Below are 23681 nucleotides of genomic sequence, written 5' to 3' on the forward strand. Positions count from 1 at the left end.
GGGAATAAGCAATTTCACAAATGTGTCAAGTGCAGTGTCTGTTTGCTCCTCATTACACACCACAGACCAACATACACTACCGTTCAAAAGTTTGGGGTCACTTAGAAATGTCCTTGTTTTCAAAAGAAAAGCAATTATTTTGTCCATTAAAATAACATCAAATTGATCAGAAATACAGTGTAGACATTGTTAATGTTGTAAATGGCTATTGTAGCTGGAAACGGCTGATTTTTAATGGAATATCCACATAGGCGTACAGAGGCCCATTATCAGCAACCATCAGTCCTGTGTTCCAATGGCATGTTGTGTTTGCTAATCCAAGTTTATCATTTTAAAAGGCTAATTGATAATTAGAAACCCCTTTTGCAATTATGTTAGCACAGCTGAAAACTGTTGTGCTGATTAAAGAAACAATAAAACTGGCCTTCTTGAGACTAGTTAAGTATCTGGAGCATCAGCATTTGTGGGTTCGATTACAGGCTCAAAATGGCCAGAAACAAAGAACTTTCTTCTGAAACTCGTCAGTCTATTCTTGTTCTGAGAAATGAAGGCTATTCCATGCGAGAAATTGCCAAGAAACTGAAGATCTCGTACAACGCTGTGTACTACTCCCTTCTCAGAACAGCGCAAACTGGCTCTAACCAGAATAGAAAGAGGAGTGGGAAGCCCCGGTGCACAACTGAGCAAGAGGACAAATACATTAGAGTGTCTACAGTTGAAGTCGGAAGTTTACATACACTTAGGTTGGAGTCATTAAAACCTGTTTTTCAACCACTCCACAAATGTCTTGTTAACAAACTATAGTTTTGGCAAGTCGGTTAGGACATCTACTTTGTGCATGACACAAGTAATTTTTCCAACAATTGTTTACAGACAGATTATTAGTATCACAATTCCAGTTGGTCAGAAGTTTACATACACTAAGTTGACTGTGCCTTTAAACAGCTTGGAAAATTCCAGAAAATTATGTTTTGGCTTTAGAAGCTCCTGATAGGCTAATTGACATCATTTGAGTCAATTGGAGGTGTACCTGTGGATGTATTTCATGGCCTATCTTCAAACTCAGTGCCTCTTTGCTTGACATCATGGGAAAATCAAAAGAAATCAGCCAAGACCTCAGAAAAAAGATTGTAGACCTCCACAAGTCTGGGTTATCCTTGGGAGCAATTTCCAAATGCCTGAAGGTACCACGTTCATCTGTACAAACAATAGTACGCAAGTATAAACACCATGGGACCACGCGTTCTGTCTCCTAGAGATGAACGTACTTTGGTGCGAAAAGTGCAAATCAATCCCAGAACAACAGCAAAGGACCGTGTGAAGATGCTGGAGGAGACAGGTACAAAAGTATCTATATCCACAGTAAAACGAGTCCTATATTGTCACACCCTGGCCTTAGTTATCTTTGTTTTCATTAATATTTTAGTTAGGTCTGGGTGTGACATGGTGAAGTATGTGTTTTGGTTTGTCTAGGGGTTTGTAGGTTATTGGGGTATGTCTTGTCTAGGTGTTTGTATGTTGATGGCTGCCTAGATTGGTTCTCAATTGGAGACAGCTGTGGTTTATTGTCTCTAATTGGGAGCCATATTTAAGGCAGCCATGGGCATCATGTGTTTGTGGGTAATTGTCTATGTTGAACGTTTGTTGCTTGTCTGTGCACTTACGTTATTTAGCTTCACGGTCGTTTGTTGTTTTGTTAGTTTTGGATAGTGTTCGGTTTCGTGTTTTTCTCTCTTCCTAAATAAAGAGATGTATTTTGCAAACGCTGCGCCTTGGTCTCCTGTTCTAGACGATCGTGACATATATCCACATAACCTGAAGGCCACTCAGCAAGGAAGAAGCCACTGCTCCAAAACCGCCATAAAAAAGCCAGACTACGGTTTGCAACTGCACATGGGGACCAAGATCGTACCTTATGGAGAAATGTCCTCTGGTCTGATGAAACAAAAATAGAACTGTTTGGCCATAATGACCATCGTTATGTTTGGAGGGAAAAGGGGGCAGGCTTGCAAGCCGAAGAACACCATCCCAAACGTGAAGCACAGGGGTGGCAGCATCATGCTGTGGTGTTGCTTTGCTGCAGGAGGTACTGGTGCACTTCACAAAATAGATGGCATCATGAGGAAGGAAAATTATGTGGATATATTGAAGCAACATCTCAAGACATCAGTCAGGAAGTTAAAGCTTGGTCGCAAATGGGTCTTCCAAATGGACACTGACCCCAAGCATACTTCCAAAGTTGTGGCAAAATGGCTTAAGGACAACAAAGTCAAGGTATTGGAGTGGCCATCACAAAGCCCTGACCTCAATCCTATAGAAAATACGTGGGCAGAACTGAAAAAGCGTGTGCGAGCAAGGAGGCCTACAAACCTGACTCAGTTACACCAGCTCTGTCAGGAGGAATGGGCCAAATTTCACCCAACTTATTGTGGGAAGCTTGTGGAAGGCTACCCAAAATATTTGACCCAAGTTAAACAATTTAAAGGCAATGCTACCAAATACTAATTGAGTGTATGTATACTTCTGACCCACTGGGAATGTGATGAAATAAATAAAAGCTGAAATAAATCATTCTCTCTACTATTATTTTGACATTTCACATTCTTCAAATAAAGTGGTGATCCTAACTGACCTAAGACAGGGAATTTTTACTTGGATTAAATGTCAGAAATTGTGAAAAACTGAGTTTAAATGTATTTGGCTAAGGTGTATGTAAACCTCCGACTTCAACTGTAGTTTGAGAAACAGACGCCTCACAGGTCCTCAAATGGCAGCTTCATTAAATAGTACCCGCAAAACACCAGTCTCAACGTCAACAGTGAAGACGCGACTCCGGGATGCTGACCTTCTAGGCAGAGTTGCAAAGAAACAACACCCTGTCGTTCTCCTTTAACATCAAAGCGGTGACCCGATCCTGCAGGTTCATGCTCTACAACATTCGCAGAGTACGACCCTACCTTACACAGAAAGCGGCACAGGTCCTAATCCAGGCACTTGTCATCTCCCTTCTGGATTACTGCAACTCGCTGTTGGCTGGGCTCCCCTACAACTTATCCAGAACGCTGCAGCCCGTCTGGTGTTCAACCTTCCCAAGTTCTCTCATGTCACCCCGCTCCTCCGCACACTCCACTGGCTTCCAGTTGAGGCTCGCATCTACTACAAGACCATGGTGCTTGCCTACGGAGCTGTGAGGGGAACGGCACCTCCGTACCTTCAGGCTCTGATCAGACCCTACACCCAAACGAGGGCACTACGTTCATCCACCTCTGGCCTGCTAGCTCCCCTACCTCTACGGAAGCACAGTTCCCGTTCAGCCCAGTCAAAGCTATTCGCTGCTCTGGCACCCCAATGGTGGAATAAGCTCCCCCACGATGCCAGGACAGCGGAGTCACTGACCACCTTCAGGAGACACTTGAAACCCTACCTCTTTAAGGAATACCTGGAATAGTATAAAGTAATCCTTCTACCCCCCCCCCCCCCCCCTACCCCACCCGCCAATAAAAAAAGAAAAAGAAGAAAAGTGGTTGTCCCACTGGCTATCATATGTTGAATGCCCCAATTTGTAAGTCACTCTGGATAAGAGCGTCTGCTAAATGATGTAAATGTAAAATATCTCAGACTGGCCAATAAAACGAAAATGCATTTTGCTATATTTCCTATTCAAACTCATTTAATATATGTTTTCATCGAAAACAAGGACATTTCTAAGTGACCCCAAACATTTGAACGGTAGTGTATATATATTTATCACATTTACATAAGTATTCAGACCCTTTAATCAGTACTTTGGCAGTGATTACAGCCTTGAATCTTCTTGGGTATGATGCTACAAGCTTGGCACACCTGTATTTGGGAAGTTTCTCCCATTCTTCTCTGCAGATCCTCTCAAGCTCTGTCAGGTTCGATGGGGAACGTCGCTGCACAGCTATTTTCAGGTCTCTCCAGAGATGTTCGCTCTGGTTCAAGTCCGGGCTCTGGCTGGGCCACTCAAGGACATTCAGAGACTTGTCCCGAAGCCACTCCTGTGTTGTCTTGGCTGTGTGTTTAGGGTTGTTGTCCTGTTGGAAGGTGGACCTTCACCCCAGTCTGAGGTCTTGAGCGCTCTGGAGCAGGTTTTCATCAAGAATCTCTCTGTACTTTGCTCCATTTATCTTTCCCTCAATCCTGATTAGTCTCCCAGTCCCTGCTGCTGAAAAACATCCCCACAGCATGATGCTGCCATCACCATGCTTCATCGTAGGAATGGTGACAGGTTTCTTCCAGATGTGATGCTTGGCATTCAGGCCAAAGAGTTCAATCTTGGTTTCATCAGACCAAATAATCTTGTTTCTCATGGTCTGAGTCCTTTAGGGGCCTTTTGGCTAACTCCAAGCGGACTGTCATGTGCCTTTTACTGAGGATTGGCTTCCGTCTGGCCACTCTACCATAAAGGCCTGATTGGTGGAGTGCTGCAAAGATGGTTGTCCTTCTGGAAGGTTCTCCCATCTCCACAGAGGAACTCTGGAGCTTTGTCAGAGTGACCATCGGGTTCCTGGTCACCTCCCTGACAAAGGCCCTTCTCTCCCGATTCCTCAGCTCTAGGAAGTGTCTTGGTGGTTCCAAACTTCTTCCATTTAAGAATGATGGAGGCCACTGTGTTCTTGGGGACCTTCAGTGCTGCAGAAGTTGTTTGGTACCCTTCCCCAGATCTGTGCCTCGACACAATCCTGTCTCGGAGCTCTACGGACAATTCCTTCGACCTCATGGCTTGGTTTTCGCTCTGACATGCACTGTCAACTGTGGGACCTTATATAGACAGGTGTGTGCCTTTCCAAATCATGTCCAATCAATTGAATTTACCAAAGGTGGACTCCAATCAAGTTGTAGAAACATCTCAAGGATGATCAATGGAAACAGGATGCACCTGAGCTCAATTTCAAGTCTCATAGCAAAGGGTCTGAATACTTATGTAAATAAGGTATTATTTTTTATAAATCTGCAAAAAATGATTTAAACCTGTTTTCACTTTGTCATTATGTGGTATTGTGTGTAGATGGATGATGATTTTTATTTATTTAATCAATTTTAGAATAAGGCTGTAACGTAATAAAATGTGGAAAAGGTCAAGGGGTCTGAATACTTTCCGAATGCTCTCTTGAACATAAATTATTTCATAAGAAGAAATGTATAGTTACAGTAACCTCAAAATGTGGCCATGGATGTGTCACTTATTTTTAGGGTGAATGTTACATTTGTTTGTAAGAAAGTCTTAACTTTAAGCTATTTACTGTACTACAAAAGTCATTTTGAATTGTGTTTGGTTGACAACACAAAAAAATATCAATGTTTAAGGGAAATATATCTACTGCTTGGATAGTTCCATCTGAGCCACTGGCTTAATCCCATTCTTTAACTTTTATTTTTGGTTGATTTGGAGACATTAATCCAATATATGATTTGTTAACTTGTTGACAAGTTAGTAGGCCATTTATTGTATTTCAAAAGTGATATTGAAATGTATTTTGTTGTCAACGCAACCAAATCTCAACATTTGAAGGAGATGTATCTTCTGCTCGGATAGACTAAATTAAATCAAACTTTAAATGTACATTTAATTTAGTCCTATTCTTTAACTTAGATTTTTCGTTGAGGTGGAGACATATCAACTATAAATTTGTAGACAAACTAGAATCAAAGCCAGAGTAAGTCAGTGGCACAGATGGAACTATCCAAGCAGAAGATACATCTCTTTCAAACAGAGGTGTCATGCCCATAGGGGGCACCACGGCATGTGCCCCCTCAGATTTGTCCTGTTTGTTGTTGTTGTTTCTCTGTAATACTACTAGCCACCTATTAATTTTATGAAGTTGGCTTTAGCTAGCTCAGTTAGGTTCCCAATCATAACTAGCTACCAAGAAGCCAATTCAGGCTTTAAATCAAGTTAGAGTAGCTAGCTTGTCTAAATATCTTAGCTGGCATGCCTGCTAGCAAGGTTAGTAGACTTTAGAAAAGCAAGCAATAACTACAGTGGGGGAAAAAAGTATTTAGTCAGCCACCAATTGTGCAATTTCTCCCACTTAAAAAGATGAGAGAGGCCTGTAATTTTCATCATAGGTACACGTCAACTATGACAGACAAATTGAGGAAAAAAATTCCAGAAAATCACATTGTAGGATTTTTTATGAATTTATTTGCAAAATATGGTGGAAAATAAGTATTTGGTCACCTACAAACAAGCAAGATTTCTGGCTCTCACAGACCTGTAACTTCTTCTTTAAGAGGCTCCTCTGTCCTCCACTCGTTACCTGTATTAATGGCACCTGTTTGAACTTGTTATCAGTATAAAAGACACCTGTCCACAACCTCAAACAGTCACACTCCAAACTCCACTATGGTCAAGACCAAAGAGCTGTCAAAGGACACCAGAAACAAAATTGTAGACCTGCACCAGGCTGGGAAGACTGAATCTGCAATAGGTAAGCAGCTTGGTTTGAAGAAATCAACTGTGGGAGCAATTATTAGGAAATGGAAGACATACAAGACCACTGATAATCTCCCTCGATCAGGGGCTCCACGCAAGATCTCACCCCGTGGGGTCAAAATTATCACAAGCAAAAATCCCAGAACCACACGGGGGGACCTAGTGAATGACCTGCAGAGAGCTGGGACCAAAGTAACAAAGCCTACCATCAGTAACACATTACGCCGCCAGGGACTCAAATCCTGCAGTGCCAGACGTGTCCCCCTGCTTAAGCCAGTACATGTCCAGGCCCGTCTGAAGTTTGCTAGAGTACATTTGGATGATCCAGAAGAGGATTGGGAGAATGTCATATGGTCAGATGAAACCAAAATATAACTTTTTGGTAAAAACTCAACTCGTCGTGTTTGGAGGACAAAGAATGCTGAATTGCATCCAAAGAACACCATACCTACTGTGAAGCATGGGGGTGGAAACATCATGCTTTGGGGCTGTTTTTCTGCAAAGGGACCAGGACGACTGATCCGTGTAAAGGAAAGAATGAATGGGGCCATGTATCGTGAGATTTTGAGTGAAAACCTCCTTCCATCAGCAAGGGCATTGAAGATGAAACGTGGCTGGGTCTTTCAACATGACAATGATCCCAAACACACCGCCCGGGCATGTCATGAGCACTCTCTCTCCCTGGTAGCAACATTAATTGCATTCAATTCTCTGCCACTCTGCTCACTCTCTCCCTACTCTGCCTAACGAGCTCCACCTGGCTCCGCCCTGCTCTGCTCTTGTTACCTGGCCAGCTGCACTGCATTTCCCACTCACCATCCTCACCTTGCCTCACTCTGTTCTAATTACTCTGCCAGCTGAACTGCATTTCCCCACTAACCTCTCCCAGTATATCAAGCCCTGTTTTTCAGCCAAGCCCTGTCAGATCGTCTTCAAACCCGGACCAGTAACCTGCCTGTCTGCGCTCTGACTCCTGTTTGTGATACCGATCCTTTCTTGACTGCCTCCTTGTTCTACTGCCCCGTCTATCCCGACCTGCCTTCTGGACCTCGACTACTCTCCGATCTTCAGCCCCTCCGGTCTCCGACCACCAGATGAGCGTGCCCAGACGCTTCACCACCCTCAGCCCGATACGCCGCTCCATCACTGGGGAACACACACACTAAGCACTTGGACTGGACACCCCCGGACATTTGGTGACCCCCGGAGCACAGGTACCCACAGGACCCTGTAAAACCCCAGAGCCCCAAGCACCCCTGGAACCCCTGACACCCCTGGCACTCCTCTTCCCGCCTGAAACCTTCAATAAAGAACTCTGAATTTGAACTTGCGCTCTTGGGTCCTCTTCTGTCCGTGACAGAACGATCTGACCATCATGGACCCAGCGCACTCCCTGACCACGATGGAAGAAGAGCCAGAGATGACTGCCCTACAGCGACTGGAACGCTCTGAGGGAGACATAAATCGGATGGCTGGCGACATCGCTTCCCTTCTCCAGCTATTCAACCAGCAGCAACAACAGTTCCAACTGCAGCAACAACAGCTAGCCCAAGCCCTGCAACTACTCTCAAACCCGGCTACTCCACCTGCACCCCCCCCTGGTCCTTCTGTTCCTGTACCACCGACACTCCTTCATCCCTCCGCTGGAGGTCCCAATGCTGCAGGCCCGGCAGTGCTGCCACCAGATCCCCACGCTCCTGAACCAAAGATTGGGAACCCGGAACGTTTTGATGGCAACCAGAAGCAAGTAAGACCATTCTTGAGCAGCTGCCGAATCCAGTTTGCACTACAGCCCAGGACTTTCTCAACAGAGGGAGCCAAGGTGGGGTATGTCATCACACATCTCACCGGTCGAGCTCGGTTGTGGGGAACGGCGGAATTCGACCGGCAAACCCCAGCCTGTGCCTCCTTCAGTGCCTTTGAGGAGGAGATGTTAAAGGTCTTTGACCTAGGCTCGCCAACAGCCGAAGCGTCACAAGCTCTGCTCACCATCCGTCAGGGCAATCGGACAGTGGCAGACTTCTCCATTGACTTTCGTACCCTGGCCAGTCAAAGCTCGTTTAACCCAGAGGCACTGGTGCAAGCCTTCCTCCATAGCCTGGCGGACTATATCAAAGACGAGCTTGTTTCCCATGACCCGCCCTCAACGCTTGATGCCGCCATTGACCTTGCCGTCCGCATTGACCGCCGTATACAGACCCGGAGGAGGGAGAAGGGCCGTCTCAGTCAACCTGCCATCCGCACTCGGGTCGATACCGCTTCTGTCCAGCCCCTGCCTGTCAAGTCCCATAGCCAACTCAATCAGCCTGAGCCCATGGAGATTGGCCGTGCCTCTCTGACTCCCGAGGAGCGTCGGCGCCGTCTAAGCTCCAACCTTTGCCTCTACTGTGGTGGCGAAAATCACCGTGTCGCCACTTGTCCGGCAAAAGCCGCAGCTCACCAGGTGTAGGGGAGATCCGGGTGAGCTCAACAAGCCTTCAGTCTCCCTCCATCCGAAAGACCCTGCTTCATCTCCGCCTTCAGCTTTCTGACAAGACTCATACATTGGCCGCCCTTGTGGATTCCGGAGCCGAAGCAAACATCATGGACCCTGAGCTTGCACAGCAACTGGGCGTGAACCATCATCAACTGACACAACCCATTCCTGCACGAGCCCTGGATGGGCATCATCTTGGCACTGTCACTCATATCTCCGCCCCTGTGACAATCCTGCTGTCAGGAAACCACCAGGAGTCCATCCAGTTTCACCTCCTACACTCACCTGGCCAACCACTCATTCTTGGATACCCGTGGCTCCGTCAGCACAACCCCCACATCGACTGGGAGACAGGAACAGTCCGTGAGTGGGGAAGGAGTTGTCACCAGACCTGTTTAAGGGGGGCCACCCTGCCCGTTCACCGGGAAAGATCTAGCGCTACCCCCGACATATCCAATGTTCCGGCCTGTTACCACAGCCTGAAAGAGGTGTTCAACAAATCCAAGGCGACATCTCTACCCCCACACAGACCCTATGACTGCGCGATTGATCTCCTGCCTGGCACAGCACCTCCCAAGGGTCGTCTGTATTCACTGTCAGCCCCGGAAAGAAAGGCCATGGAGGACTACATTAATGACTCTCTTGCCGCCGGGATAATTAGACCGTCATCTTCCCCCGCAGGAGCGGGGTTCTTCTTTGTCGGCAAGAAGGACGGTTCTCTTCGTCCATGCATAGATTACCGGGGTCTGAACGACATCACGGTTAAGAATCGCTACCCACTGCCCTTACTTTCGTCTGCCTTCGAACTGCTGCAGGGAGCCACTGTATTCACAAAGCTGGACCTTCGCAATGCCTACCATCTGGTGCGGATGAGGGAGGGAGACGAATGGAAGACAGCGTTCAACACACCAACCGGCCACTATGAATATCTCGTCATGCCCTTCGGCCTCACCAATGCCCCAGCAGTTTTTCAAGCCCTAGTGAATGATATCCTCAGGGACATGCTAAATACGTTCGTATTTGTGTACCTTGACGATATTTTAATATTCTCAAAGACTCTGTCAGAACACACGCACCACGTCCAGTTGGTCCTGCGCCGCCTGCTGGAGAACTCTCTTTTCGTGAAGGCAGAGAAGTGCGAGTTCCATGCCAAAACCGTTTCATTCCTGGGGTATGTGGTGACCGAGGGCAGCATTCAGATGGATCTCACGAAGGTGTCGGCTGTCACTTCCTGGCCAGTTCCTGAGTCTCGGAAAAAGTTGCAACAGTTCCTGGGCTTTGCCAACTTTTATAGGAGATTCATCAGAAACTATAGCACAGTGGCTGCACCCCTCACGGCGCTAACCAGCACTAAACAACCGTACCAATGGACATCAGCTGCTGATAAGGCCTTCAATATCCTCAAGACATGTTTCACTTCTGCTCCCATCCTCCAGATGCCAGATGCAGCAAGGCAGTTTGTGGTGGAGGTAGATGCTTCGGACGTGGGAGTGGGTGCAGTGCTTTCTCAAAGAGCAGCTGAGGATGGCAAGATGCACCCCTGTGCCTTCTACTCCCGTCGGCTAACCCCTGCCGAATGCAACTACGACATTGGGAACCGCGAGCTGTTGGCTGTCAAGCTCGCCCTTGAAGAATGGCGGCACTGGTTAGAGGGGTCAAAGGAACCATTCGTAGTGTGGACAGACCACAAGAACCTGGAGTATATCCAAACAGCCAGGAGGCTGAACTCCCGTCAACAGCGGTGGTCTCTGTTCTTTACGCGCTTCAATTTCACGCTCTCCTACCGCCCGGGATCTCGCAACATCAAACCTGATGCTCTTTCCCGGATGTTTCAGAAGGACGAGACCACCGCCATGACAGCCCCCATTCTTCCCAGCCACTTGGTCGTAGCGGCCCTCACCTGGGAGATCGAGAAGCAGGTCATGGAGGCTCTTCGGGACCAGCCAGGTCCAAGCACCAGCGCCCCCAACCGTCTGTTTGTTCCAGCAAATCTCAGGTCACCTGTGATTCAGTGGGGGCACGAATCCCGTCTGGCCTGTCATCCCGGCATCACTCGCACCCTTCATCTGGTCCGCCAGCGGTTCTGGTGGCGGCGGATGAGACGGGATGTCCGAGAATTCATCCGAGCTTGTCCCACTTGTAACCGAAACAAGACCCCCAACCAGCCTCCTGCTGGGTTGCTGCAACCCCTACTCATACCCAAGAGGCCCTGGTCCCACGTTTCACTGGACTTTGTTACGGGCCTTCCGCCCTCTGACGGACACACAGTCATCCTTACCATTGTTGACCGCTTTAGTAAGATGACCCACTTCGTGCCCCTTCCCAAACTACCCTCTGCTAAAGAGACCTCCCAGGTGGTCCTGGAACATGTGTTTCGTATCCATGGCCTACCCCAGGATATAGTGTCAGACCGGGGCCCGCAATTCTCAGCAACCTTTTGGAAGGAGTTCTGTCATCTCCTTGGGGCCACCGCCAGCCTATCGTCTGGATTCCACCCGCAGTCAAACGGCCAGACTGAACGCATGAACCAGGAGCTGGAGAAGGCACTGAGGTGTGTGGCTTCCCAAAATCCCCGGGCCTGGGCTCAACACCTGCTCTGGGTGGAATATGCCCATAATTCACTCACCAGTTCCTCCACCGGGCTCTCCCCCTTTCAGTGTGTCTACGGGTATCAACCTCCACTGTTTGCCAGCCAGGAGGCGGATGCCACCTGTCCGTCTGCTCTTGCGTATGCCCGCCGCTGCCGCCGCACTTGGGCCCAGGCTCGCACTGTGCTCCTGAAGTCTGGAACCAGCTACGCCGTCGGTGCCAACCGACGGAGGACCCCAGCACCTACTTACCGGGTTGGTCAGAAGGTCTGGCTGTCTGCCCGGGATCTGCCGCTGCGGGTTGAATCACGAAAGCTGGCCCCTCGCTTCATTGGTCCTTTTCCTGTGCAGAAAGTCATCAGTCCAACGGCGGTCCGACTTCAGTTGCCCGCTTCCATGCGGGTCCACCCCACCTTCCACGTCTCCAAGGTCAAGCCGGTCCATGAAAGTCCCCTGGTCCCTGCAGCTCCGGCGCCACCTCCTCCGCGCCTCGTAGATGGCGGTCCTGTCTTCACCGTCCGGCGGCTGCTCCGCTCTAGGCGAAGGGGTAGGGGTCTCCAGTACCTCGTTGACTGGGAGGGATATGGTCCAGAGGAGAGGACCTGGATCCCGGCCAGGAGGATAGTGGACCGGACCCTTATCACTGACTTCCACCGACTACATCCTGATCAGCCTGCAATCCGTAGGGGCCGTCCAAGAGGGGTTCCTAGCCGTCCTGCCCGCCCTGCTTCCTGTCCTGTGCCTGACCCTGCTCCTGTCTCAGTGCCTGTCCTGTCTCCCGACCGTGACCCTCCAGCTCCTTCTGAGGATGAGGAGATTCACTCGGACCGCTCGGAGGAGTTCTGACCCGCCGCCTGCTCCCCTCCACCCTCCCGGCATGATGTTGTTCTTGGGACTTCTGGGGCCGTCCCTTGGAGGGGGGGTCCTGTCATGAGCACTCTCTCTCCCTGGTAGCAACATTAATTGCATTCAATTCTCTGCCACTCTGCTCACTCTCTCCCTACTCTGCCTAACGAGCTCCACCTGGCTCCGCCCTGCTCTGCTCTTGTTACCTGGCCAGCTGCACTGCATTTCCCACTCACCATCCTCACCTTGCCTCACTCTGTTCTAATTACTCTGCCAGCTGAACTGCATTTCCCCACTAACCTCTCCCAGTATATCAAGCCCTGTTTTTCAGCCAAGCCCTGTCAGATCGTCTTCAAACCCGGACCAGTAACCTGCCTGTCTGCGCTCTGACTCCTGTTTGTGATACCGATCCTTTCTTGACTGCCTCCTTGTTCTACTGCCCCGTCTATCCCGACCTGCCTTCTGGACCTCGACTACTCTCCGATCTTCAGCCCCTCCGGTCTCCGACCACCAGATGAGCGTGCCCAGACGCTTCACCACCCTCAGCCCGATACGCCGCTCCATCACTGGGGAACACACACACTAAGCACTTGGACTGGACACCCCCGGACATTTGGTGACCCCCGGAGCACAGGTACCCACAGGACCCTGTAAAACCCCAGAGCCCCAAGCACCCCTGGAACCCCTGACACCCCTGGCACTCCTCTTCCCGCCTGAAACCTTCAATAAAGAACTCTGAATTTGAACTTGCGCTCTTGGGTCCTCTTCTGTCCGTGACAGGGCAACGAAGGAGTGGCTTCGTAAGAAGCATTTCAAGGTCCTGGAGTGGCCTAGCCAGTCTCTAGATCTCAACCCCATAGAAAATCTTTGGAGGGAGTTGAAAGTCTGTGTTTTTTATTTTTATTTTTTTTATTTCACCTTTATTTAACCAGGTAAGCCAGTTGAGAACAGGTTCTCATTTACAACTGCGACCTGGCCAAGATAAAGCAAAGCAGTGCAATAAAAACAACACAGAGTTACATATGGGGTAAAAAACATAAAGTCAAAAATACAACAGAAAAGATATATACAGTGTGTGCAAATGTAGCAAGTTATGGAGGTAAGGCAATAAATAGGCTATAGTGCAAAATAATTACAATAGTATTAACACTGGAATGCTGTTGCCCAGCGACAGCCCCAAAACATCACTGCTCTAGAGGAGATCTGCATGGAGGAATGGGCCAAAATACCAGCAACAGTGTGTGAAAACCTTGTGAAGACTTACAGAAAACGTTTGACCTGTGTCATTGCCAACAAAGGGTATATAACAAAGTATTGAGAAACTTTTGTTATTGACCAAATACTTATTTTCCACCATAATTTGCAAATAAATTCATAAAATATCCTACAATGTGATTTCCTGGATTTTTTTTTCTCATTTTGTCTGTCATAGTTGGCGTGTACCTATGATGAAAATTACAGGCCTCTCTCATCTTTTTAAGTGGGAGAACTTGCACAATTGGTGGCTGACTAAATACTTTTTAAAATACTCACATTCCTTTCAATCAGAGGAGCATATTAGTTTATTTTTAAAAAGAACTACAAAAAAATTAACATATTTTTTACATAGAATTAAGCATAATGATTATGGCTCTAGAGTGCAGGAAAAAGATGTTTAAGGTGTTTGAAAAATGCAAAATTCTCCACCACCCCTAGCCATCCTTATTTCCTTTGTGCCCCTTCAGATTTTTGGAGTCCACGCCTTCAAATGTTGATATTTGGTTGTTTTGATAACCAAACAAAATTCAATATCACTAAATATCATTCAATTTGAAATCAACCAGAGTTTTTTATTTTTTTTATTTAACCTTTATTTAACCAGGTAAGCCAGTTGAGAACAAGTTGTCATTTACAACTGAGACCTGGCCAAGATAAAGCAAAGCAGTGCGATAAAAACAACAACACAGAGTTACATATGGGGTAAAACAAAACATAAAGTCAAAAATACAACAGAAAATATATATACAGTGTGTTCAAATGTAGCAAGTTATGGAGGTAAGGCAATAAATAGGCCATAGTGCAAAATAATTACAATTAGTATTAACACTGGAATGATAGATGTGCAAGAGATGATGTGCAAATAGAGATACTGGGGTGCAAATGAGCAAAATAAATAACAGTATGGGGATGAGGTAGTTGGGTGGGCTAATTTCAGATGGGCTGTGTACAGGTGCAGTGATCGGTAAGGTGCTCTGACAACTGATGCTTAAAGTTAGTGAGGGAGATAAGAGTCTCCAGCTTCAGAGATTTTTGCAATTCGTTCCAGTCATTGGCAGCAGAGAACTGGAAGGAATGGCGGCCAAAGGAGGTGTTGGCTTTGGGGATGACCAGTGAGATATACCTGCTGGAGCGCATACTAGGGGTGGGTGTTGCTATGGTGACCAATGAGCTAAGATAAGGCGGGGATTTGCCTAGCAGTGATTTATAGATGGCCTGGAGCCAGTGGGTTTGGTGACGAATATGTAGTGAGGACCAGCCAACAAGAGCGTACAGGTCACAGTGGTGGGTAGTATATGGGGCTTTGGTGACAAAACGGATGGCACTGTGATAGACTACATCCAATTTGCTGAGTAGAGTGTTGGAGGCTATTTTTTAAATGACATCGCCGAAGTCAAGGATCGGTAGGATAGTCAGTTTTACGAGGGCATGTTTGGCAGCATGAGTGAAGGAGGCTTTGTTGCGAAATAGGAAGCCAATTCTAGATTTAACTTTGGATTGGAGATGCTTAATGTGAGTCTGAAAGGAGAGTTTATAGTCTAACCAGACACCTAGGTATTTGTAGTTGTCCACATACTCTAGGTCTAATGTATTGTCTATTTTTAGTTGAATTCTGGGTTGAATTGAAACATAGCTGTGGATGATGGGAGACTAAAAGGTAGCCGTAGATAGATAAATTCTCCAGAGGAGAACAATACGTTGACAAATTACGTTTAAACAACGTTGATTTGACCAGTTTGTGCCCAGTGGGTGGTCTCTGCTCCACACCGTTGGTGGAGTTCATCAGAAACTTCCTTCACCATGGAGTGGAGTTTAGTCAGCTATGGCTACTTTAAACAATTAACAATCAAAGAAATGTGACCTAAAAGATATTGTAATGATCTATATCTGCCTGACAGAAGAGTGAACTTTTAACATTTTCTTTCCTCTTTATAGTAACACATTTTACTGCCCTGAAAGGGATTGCCTAGTGTATAGAAAGTGAGTCCTATATGAAACATTACACAGTCCTTTTACGTACACCTATATAGTATAAAACTCCCCTAGCCCTTCTGGTTCAGGTCCTCGAGGAGGATGTAGGGCTTTAAACAGTATCTGGACAATAGATAGAGCTGAACTCAGACCTCCATTGCCCTTTCCCTTCCCACTTGTCATGTTTAAACACCCAGCCAATGGCTCATCCATGATACAGGCTTGAGTCTGAGGAAGCCACAGCAGCAGCAACCCAGTCAGAGGCATAAATCATTATTGAGTGCATCCTAAATGGTACCCTATTCCCTATATACAGGTGTAGGATCTTCATTTGACCTCTACCTCAGTTTGCTCCTCAATTCATGCATATTGGTTGGAAAGCAAGGTAGCAGCAGTGATCTATTCTCTTCCTTTGATCGCCCTGTAATTCAGGAAATGTAAAACTTGTAGTGTATTTTAGGTTTAAAAAGCCTTCTGAAGTTTGACATTTTTTGTAACGTGGCTCATTTAGCGAAGATCGCTACAATATGTTGATTATTAAAGGCAAACAGCGAATTGTTTTAAATAAAATATATTCTTAATAGTTGGGCATTTACAAAGAACACAAACCTTGGTTAATATGTAACCTATTGACATACATTACAGGTCTGGACATCAAGGACAGAACGAATGGGAATCAAAACAAATCGTTATGGCCGGTGAGATAGAGCGCAACATTCTCTCTGTCCACTGCAGATGTAGTCTACACAAACCAACCAGACTGCGAGACAGACAGACCTGCACAGTTTCCGTGACATGCCCAATTCGAGTCTGGGTGACGTATCTCCATTAGTGATGTGACGTTGCCGTGCTCTAGATGTAGTGGTTTCTGGCTGCATCTTGTTGACGGTCGGTAGAACAGAGGAGAACCGAGAGAAGAGGAGCCGAAACGATCTCATTCAGGCAAGTCTTTTTAATCGGGTTTCGGTACGTCCTTATTTGCGTCTATGTACATTATGAAATGGGTAATGTTATGTATCATGTGTTGGATTATTTTACGGTTTAACGAAATAGAGGCATGCTTTGAGGGTTTTAACAAGCGTTCGCTAATTGTTAACTAGCCTAGGCTAGCTTACTATGGCTTCACACAGCGCAGGGTGTGTAACAGAAGTGGCTATGCTAACCTAACCTCGCTAATCCCCGTTTGCCCAGCTCGGATATACATTTTTGTAGCTAAAGCAATGCTAATTCGAGCTATCGAATTGGCTTTCTCTGTTTTCTTTTACGCGGTCCTCAAATGTGTTGCCATAATAATTGTAACGTTATTGGTTTCCTTACATTTGATTATCATAATATTCGCTATTTTATGTTTAATTTCCCGAAAGACAAGTATTTATCGGGGTTCGTGGTGTAAAATACACCACACAGCAGCCTTTGCTAGCTAATTCTCATGTCGGCTAAACTTGCTGCTACAAGCCGGGTATGTGGTTCTACGTTCAGCTAATGTTAGCTGGCAATTGTAGGTAACTAACTAGGTCGATAGACCGTCTAGTCGCCAGTGAATGTCATTATCAGTGCTGTCTGCATACCAGTGCCATCGTGGCGAGCCAGAGAGAAGGGGGCGGGAGAGAGGAGGAATGGAGCAGAGCGCAAGCTGTGCGCGGTGTCCTTGCTAGCTACGAAGGGGGTGACACTGCGCGAGATGGAGAAAAAAACAGCAAGGGAATCTCAACGATATATATTTTTTTGAGAAATAGTTAGATTTGTAAGAATATTAATATTGTCTAAAAACCTGTCTAAAACCGAAATTGTTGCGTGGGGAAAATGTCCGTTTTGGTTGTAAATCCACGCCGGAATCACGGGTAGTGAAGCTTGCATCGCCGCAGACCTCCTTGCATAGTTAGTTATGTAATTATTACCATACTGCGACCAAAGCCTGCTCTGTGGTCCGACTTTTTGTTCCCGATAGTAGCTCGCTTTGGTGGAAAGATCTGGCGGCGGTGTACTGTAGTTACTGCATGGAGGTCAGTGGTGCTGCTGGTATAATCTAGCTAACGCGTTAGTGTTGTTGCTTTTGTCCGCACACAGCTACATTTGAACTGCCTAAACGCATGTAGTCTCTTAAATTGTTTGATATATATATATATAATTTAACCCCATTTTGTCTATGGCAGCCGATTTTAAATGGATGATAATGTAGTATAAAAGACATTGGTCACCCACAAGCACCAATATGATTGTAGCTTTATTGGAGACTGGTTCTTTACACCGCCCAATGTTGAGGGTTTCCAGTGAAATGTTGTAGCCACAGATATTTACGTTTTCCTAAAATTGGATTACAATACAATTTACTGTTAATAAAACCGTAGTTTATAGGTGTAACTAGGTATGAACAGTTTATTATTCGAATTTATGCAGTGTAAATGCAGGTAGATTCCGTGGCTTAGGGAAGATACCTCGTTCAACATCCATTTAATGTCACGCTGTGCATTTCGGTAACAATTGAACTGGTTGAATGAGAGCCTTTATACTCTTTTATCAATTGTTTTTCACATAGTTGATGGGGTCAGCGTGGGGTTACCAGTAGAGCAGACCTTGGCTTGAGGATAGCAAGCAGGACAACTGGTGGGGTTGGGGAGGCTGGCTATTTGGTCAATTTGGAGCCATTTGGGCAAGTTGTTAATTTGATTACCTAGGCGACACCAAGTGTGAACTTTTTGTCACAGTATCTAGTGACAGAAAGAAGGCCAGAGAGAATTGCTAGATACTAGTTGTTGGTTGTCTGGCCACCTGGTTGGTTTAACTTGACAAAACTAGCACTTTCTGTTGGCAATGGAATGGTGCTTTATTGGTGTGGTGGGTGAAAACTTGTCATTGCCCCATGGGGTTTAATGACAAGGGCTGAATGGGCAGATGTTTGAGTGGTGAGGTATGGTAATAGCCACTCAACCCCCAACCAGGATAGCCTCCATAAAACATTTAAACACCTTCAACTTTATTTTATGCTCAGAGAAAAACTCATCTGATGGGATGGTCTTCTATTTAGAGGAATCCTTTCAGATTACATGAAAAAGGCTACATGCAGGCTGAACATAGTTTGAGGTTTACCAGTGATTAAAAAAATACAAATGTTCCCCCTTCGGTTTGTGTTAACGCCAGAACCCTTCCACTCCCCCACAGGAAACAGACAGACAGAAACACAGCAGTCTCCGCCATGTACCTTTCTGAACACCAGAAGATCTGGAACATTTGAAACGAGAACAAAACATACTAACAAAACCCACATTAACTCAACCGGTTCTATAAATCCAAGTGAAGCTGGTAGTGGAACGAGACGGACCTCTATCAACGCCGACATGGCCAGTACTCAAACAAGTCTGAAAACCCCATTCAAAGACCTGACCTTGTTCAAGGGCAACATGAAGCGGCTGTACCGCGAGAGGCTAGAGGACGCGCCCATCAAGAAGAGGCTGATGGCTGAGATGAACCTGAAGCGACGCAGCCTAGACACCCTGCTCCAGACCCCCAAGGTGAAGAGGGAGGCTGGGGAGGAGCAGACCCAGCACCGGGAGGCAGATGGAGGCATGGATAGATCCATAGAGATGGACAGTAGAGGGGAGCTCCAGGTATGTGGAGCCAAGGCTCTGGATCTCAGCCCTGGGCTGAAACACACACTGGCTGCCTTCACCCTCAGCAGCCAAAGCTCTCTGGGGGGCCCAGCAGCCTTCTCCGCCCGCTCCGGCCACGAAGCCTCCTCCTCCCCCGAGGTCGGCCCTGATTCCTGCCCCGGCATGGCCCCTCTACCCTCCCCACCAGTCCTAGGAGGTGGACCCCTCTTGGTGCCCAGCGACAGCTCCACAGAGTTAAGCCACTCCCTTCTAGAGGGAGAATCCATCTCCAGCTTCGCTGTCGGTGGGGAGAAACGCCTCTGCCTCCCCCAAGTGCTCAACTCGGTGCTCCGCGACTTCTCCTTACAGCAGATTAACGCAGTGTGCGACGAGCTCTACGTGTACTGCTCGCGCTGCGACGGCGAACAGCTCCACATCCTCAAGGTGCTGGGTATTTTACCCTTCAACGCCCCGTCCTGCGGCCTCATCACCCTTACCGACGCCCAGCGCCTCTGCAACGCCTTGCTCCGCCCGGGGGCCGCCCTGCCCTCTGACCCCAGCACCAAGCGGCCCGGCCAGGGGCTCCTCAAGGACACAGAGGCTAGCTTCCAGGTGGAGCATCAGTGTCTAGGGAAATGCCAGGGTCTGTTTGTACCCACGTTCTACACGCAGCCCGAGGCGCCCTGTATTCAATGCGTGGAGTGCCAGCTGCTTTTCTCACCGCAGAAGTTTGTGATGCACTCTCACAAGTCCCCGGACAAGAGGACCTGTCACTGGGGCTTTGACTCGGCCAAGTGGCCGTGCTACCTGCAGCTGGGGAGGCAGTATCTGGGGACGGCTGAGGAGCCGCAGCTCAAACTGCTGCTTGAGGACATGAAGGACAAGTTCCACTACAACAGGACCACTGACAAAGTAAGCACTGATTCTCTTATTGTGTGTGTGTGTGTGTCAGAATTATTTTATTTTGTCAGTTCGTTTGGTTACACTGTCGATACCATTTGTTGGTAGTTGTATCTATTGAGTCTCAAGAAGCCAGCCCCAGCTATGGGTCTCATTAGGTGTGTGTGTGTGTGTGTGTGTGTGTGTGCATGCGTCAGAATTTGTGTGTGTGTATAAGACAGGACACATGGGACAGGTGTCACCCCTCCTGCTGGCTGTAGTGTTTTAGATCCGAGCATTTCGCTGCACCTGCGATAACATATACAAATTTGTGTACGTGACCAATAAACTTTGATTTGAGGAGGGGCGGACAGGATGACCACTGACCAGTTGGTCTCTCTCTCTCGGTCGGCCCCTGTGTGTGTGTGTGTCACGGGGAAGGGCATCATTTGTCTTCCAGGTCAGCTGGAGGTCACTAGAACCATCACTAGACAATAGGCCACAACACAAACTGGACTAGTGGACTCTCTCTCACATACCTCTGGGCTGGAATGGATGGGCAGACAATTAGCATCCATTGCATCCACCCGCTACACACTTCCATATTTAAATTACTTTGTAAGTATTATGAAGTCATTTAGTTAATTTATACTTTTAGGGACGGTAAACATTTTTTTATGGAGAATGTACTTTGAGAATGCTTCTTAGTCTAGGGTTTTGCTGGGCGATATGGCCTAAATATCATATCACGAAATCTTTCAAATTTATGACAGTATTTTACGTTCTTGAATAATACAAGTTCTAAATATGAGTAGTTTAGCACCCTAGGGTGGTAACACATAAATTATAAGTGATTTCAATACAGCTTGCTCCATTCTGATTGTTTTATACGGTTCAACCACCTCAAAAATACTGCATTTTCATACATTTCTGCATTTCCTGCATTTTTGTTATTTCCATACTGTGCCACGTAGGGGCTCCATGATGGATATGGGCAAACAATCTAGGCCTAGTTTATTGGTGAACTGTTGGAATCATGGAAATACAAGGATTATTGTAATTCAATAGTTGTAATATAGTGGACAGCACTTTGAATACTTTGTTGTTTGACATGACAACAAATGAATAAGCCAGGAAGGAATTATTGGGACAGGGTAGTGTTGGTCAAACACCGCCTGGTATAGAGGTCCTGGATGGCAGGAAGCTTGGCCCCACTGATGTACTGGGCCGTACGCACTACCCTCTGTAGTGCCTTGCGGTCGGAGGCCGAGCAGTTGCCATACCAGGCAATGATGTATCTCCCGAGTGGCGCAATGGTCTAAGGCACTGCATCGCAGTGCTAGCTGTGCCACTAGATATCCTGGTTCGAATCCAGGCTCTGTCGTAGCCGGCCGCGACCGGGAGACCCATGGGGCAGCGCACAATTGGCCCAGCGTCGTCCAGGGTCGGGGAGGGAATGGCCGGCAGGGATGTAGCTCAGTTGGTAGAGCATGGCGTTTGCAACGCCAGGGTTGTGGGTTCGATTCCCACGGGTGCCAGTATGAAAAAAATATAATAAAAAAAATAATGTATGCACTCACTAACTGTAAGTCACTCTGGATAAGAGCGTCTGCTAAATGACTAAAATGTAATGTAAATGATGCAACCAGTCAGGATGCTCTCGATGGTGCAGCTATAGAACTTTATGAGGATCTGAGGACCCATGCCAAATCTTTTCAGTCTCCTGAGGGTAATAGGCTTTGTCGTGCCCTCTTCACGACTGTCTTGGTGTGTTTGGACCATGATAGTTTGTTGGTGATGTGGACACCAAGGAACTTGAAGCTCTCTACCTGTTCCACTACAGCCCCGTCGATGAGAATGGGGGCGTGCTCAGTCCTCTTTTTTTCCCTGTAGTCCACAATCATCTTCTATGTTTTGATCACGTTGACCGAGAGGTTGTTAACCTGGCACCACACGGCCAGGTCTCTGACCTCCTCCCTATAGGCTGTCTCATCGTTGTCGGTGATCAGGCCTCCCACTGTTGTGTCGTCGGCAAACTTAATGATGGTGTTGGAGTCGTGCCTGGCCATGCAGTCATGGATGAAGAGGGAGTACAGGAGGGGACTGAGCACACACCCCTGAGGGGCCCCCTTGTTGAGGATCAGCGTGGCAGATGTGTTGTTACCTACCCTTACCACCTGGGGGCGGCCCATCAGGAAGTCCAGGATCCAGTTGCAGAGGGAGGCGTTTAGTCCCAGGGTCCTTAGCTTAGTGATGAGCTTTGAGGGCACTATGGTGTTGAACGCTGAGCTGAAGTCAATGAATAGCATTCTCACGTAGGTGTTCCTCTTGTCCATGTGGGAAAGGGCAGTGTGGAGTGCAAAGAGATTGTGGTTCTGTTGGGGCAGTATGCAAATTGGAGTGGGTCTAGGGTTTCTGGGATAATGGTGTTGATGTGAGCCATGACCAGCCTTTCAAAGCACTTCATGGCTACAGACGTGAGTGCTACGGGTCGGTAGTTATTTAGGCAGGTTATTTTAGTGTTCTTGGGCACAGGGACTATGGTGGTCTGCTTGAAACATGTTGGTATTACAGACTCAGTCAGGGACAGGTTGAAAATGTCAGTGAAGACACTTGCCAGTTGGTCAGTGCATGCTCGGAGTACACGTCCTGGTAATCCGTCTGGCCCTGCGGCCTTGTGAATGTTGACCTGCCTAAAAGTCTTACTCACATCGGCTACTGAGAGCGTGATCACATAGTCATCCGGAACAGCTGATGCTCTCATGCATGCTTCAGTGTTGCTTGCCTCGAAGCAAGCATAGAAGTGATTTCGCTCGTCTGGTAAGCTTGTGTCACTGGGCAGGTCATTTAACAAACCAAACATTGAAATAGTGTTAAATGGTAAATTAGAAACCCATACCCGTTTGCGTATCAACACCGGTAGGGGTGTAACGGTACACCGTTCTGTACTGGGACCTCGGTTCGGTCTGCACTGTGAACTCGAATGAATACAATGCACCCTGTGTTGCGCTTACTACAGACGGATGGACCTCCAGGGCTACGGAGAGCTACTTAACAGTGACAGCCCATCACATTACCCCAGAGTGGGATATGAGAAGTACTGTGCTACAGACACACCCCCTTTATGAGAGTCACACAAGTGACTAGGAACTACAGTAACTGTTGGCATTTCATTTTCCCGCTGTAACCGAACCGTGGGTTTGGTTAAACTTTTACACCCCTAAATACCGGTGTATGTATATAGTAAAATACGGTATACTGCACAACCCTAGTTTAGGGCCCTATAAAAATCTGTTTTATTTTTTTGACTGATTCCAGTTTTTCCCGGTCTTTGCTCTCAAACCCACACTTTTATAATGGAAAACAACAATATTTGATGTTTTTAGTCCACAACAATGCTTAAAAATAAGAAATGTTGTTTCTTGGGTGTAGTTACCATACGATGCCAGCAAGAGACCGTTGTTTGGTTAGCAATTTTTCTGTAGTGCTCATGTGATTGCAGAGTTTGCAAAACAAATGGCCACTGGATTTATGCAATAATCATGATATCATTCTGCCATGTAGGCATAGGCTACTTTGTAGTTAACATTTAATTTAGGAGGTTTTTGGGAAAGCTG

General features: G+C 47.1%; 1 protein-coding gene across 2 annotated transcripts in view; it reads left to right on the plus strand.

Annotated features, from left to right (window-relative positions):
• Window positions 1-16455: 16455 nt before the first annotated feature.
• Window positions 16456-23681, plus strand: part of LOC311147001 (ski-like protein) — a 32226-nt gene continuing 25000 nt past the window's right edge. The window contains exons 1-2 of one of the 2 annotated variants that reach the window (XM_084183597.1): window positions 16456-16540; window positions 18758-20097. In XM_084183597.1, coding sequence (XP_084039723.1) covers window positions 18934-20097 — 1164 coding nt within the window. In that variant the 5' untranslated portion in view covers window positions 16456-16540; window positions 18758-18933. Of the gene's footprint in view, window positions 16565-18757; window positions 20098-23681 lie in introns of both variants that reach the window. The other variant, XM_084183598.1, reaches the window with a different exon arrangement.

This window comes from Coregonus lavaretus (assembly GCF_964263955.1).
Source record: "Coregonus lavaretus genome assembly, chromosome: 19".
In the NCBI taxonomy this organism is placed as follows: Eukaryota; Metazoa; Chordata; class Actinopteri; order Salmoniformes; family Salmonidae; genus Coregonus; species Coregonus lavaretus.